Source organism: Eimeria necatrix, genomic scaffold (assembly GCF_000499385.1).
Source record: "Eimeria necatrix Houghton genomic scaffold, Enh_scaff3572, whole genome shotgun sequence".
Classification (NCBI taxonomy): domain Eukaryota; phylum Apicomplexa; class Conoidasida; order Eucoccidiorida; family Eimeriidae; genus Eimeria; species Eimeria necatrix.
In genome coordinates, this window is record NW_013654080.1 from 1 (window position 1) to 1,509 (window position 1,509).

Consider the following 1,509-nt stretch of genomic DNA (forward strand, 5'->3'; position numbering starts at 1 on the left):
GGTCAGGTATTTCACGTGTCCGTCATTAGTTATTGAGAGATGGAGGTCAGTCGGTAGCCCCGTGCAGTAGTATTCCGCGAGTTCCGCAGGGGTAAGACTCATGCCCCGCTCCGCTACAGTCGCAAACCGGTCCGTGTAATCCTTCAGGTTTCCATTCCACCGCACTTTAGCCAACTCAGTTAGCATTTCGCTTTGTGACATTGTTCTGTTAAACCGTTCCAAAAGCCGGTGCTTTACGGTCGTCCAGTCGCTTAGATCGATAGTTCGCTGAAGATACATCCAATACGTTAGAGCCGGCCCCACGAGATGGTCTATAAGCGCGTTTCCCCACTCACGCGGCTCCATTCCCTTCAGCGCGTACCGGCGCTCGATGCGCAGCAGAAAGGCTTGCATTGTGCTTCCGTCTTCTGGTATGATGGGGGTCCTTTCGCCAGATTCCACGATCCCTCCCATAACGGTTCTTAGCGCACTCATAGCCGACTGGAATTGTTCCCACGAGACGAAGGGGCAGTCTCCTGGTACAGCATTGGGCAGAGGTATCGCCTGTGGGTGCGCCTCCTTATGCGGGCTTGTTCCTACGTCAGGTATTTCACGTGTCCGTCATTAGTTATTGAGAGATGGAGGTCAGTCGGTAGCCCCGTGCAGTAGTATTCCGCGAGTTCCGGTCCCCATTCTGAGTACGGGGCGAGGCGAACAATCGCAAACCGCTCCGTGTAGTCCTTCAGGTTACCATTCCATTGCACTTTAGCCAACTCATATAGCGTTTCGCTCGGTGACATTGCTCTGTTAAACCGTTCCAAAAGCCGGTGCTTTACGGTCGTCCAGTCGCTTAGATCGATAGTTCGCTGTAGATACATCCAATACGTTAGAGCCGGCCCCACGAGATGGTCTATGAGCGCGTTTCCCCACTCACGCGGCTCCATTCCCTTCAGCGCGTACCGGCGCTCGATGCGCAGCAGAAAGGCCTGCATTGTGCTCGGCAGAAGACCGGGGATGGGAGTCCTATCGCCGGGTTCCGTGGTCCCCCCCATAACGGCCTTTAGCGCACTCACAGCCGTATGGAATTGTTCCCACGAGGTGAAGGGCCAGTCTCCTGGTGCAGCATTGGGCAGAGGAATCGCTTGTGGGGGCACCTCTTTGTGCCCGTGCGGCCGCTCTGCCACGGTGGGCTTAGGAGTCGCGTGGCGATGTACCCGGGGGGTCCCGCTGGGCATTCTGTTGACTGACATAGATGGAGTCTCCTGCGGAGTGGGGCCGATGACGCGTCCGTTGCGGAGGTGCATCCCTTACCGAGCGAAGGTGCCTAGGGACAGTCTTTCAGACGTCGTATTTCATTTTCCAGGTTCGAAGGGAAAAATATTTCAATAAATTCCCGGAACAGCCCCCAAATGTAGTGCACTGCGCCCGCAGCTGCGACTACGTGATCTCAGTCCCTTGGGCAGGGTCTAGAAACTGCTCCCTACGCTAGTCCATTTCCTAGAAACTCCAGCTATAGCGATTAAGAATACA

General features: G+C 55.4%; 1 protein-coding gene across 1 annotated transcript; it reads right to left on the reverse strand.

The window, feature by feature from the left end:
• On the reverse strand, positions 1-1,283 carry ENH_00046760 (hypothetical protein, conserved; the record flags this gene model as incomplete). Its single annotated transcript, XM_013581036.1, has 2 exons — positions 1-460; positions 580-1,283. Coding segments are annotated over 2 exons (1,164 nt in total), but the record flags the coding sequence as incomplete, so codon positions are not given.
• Positions 1,284-1,509: the final 226 nt, after the last annotated feature.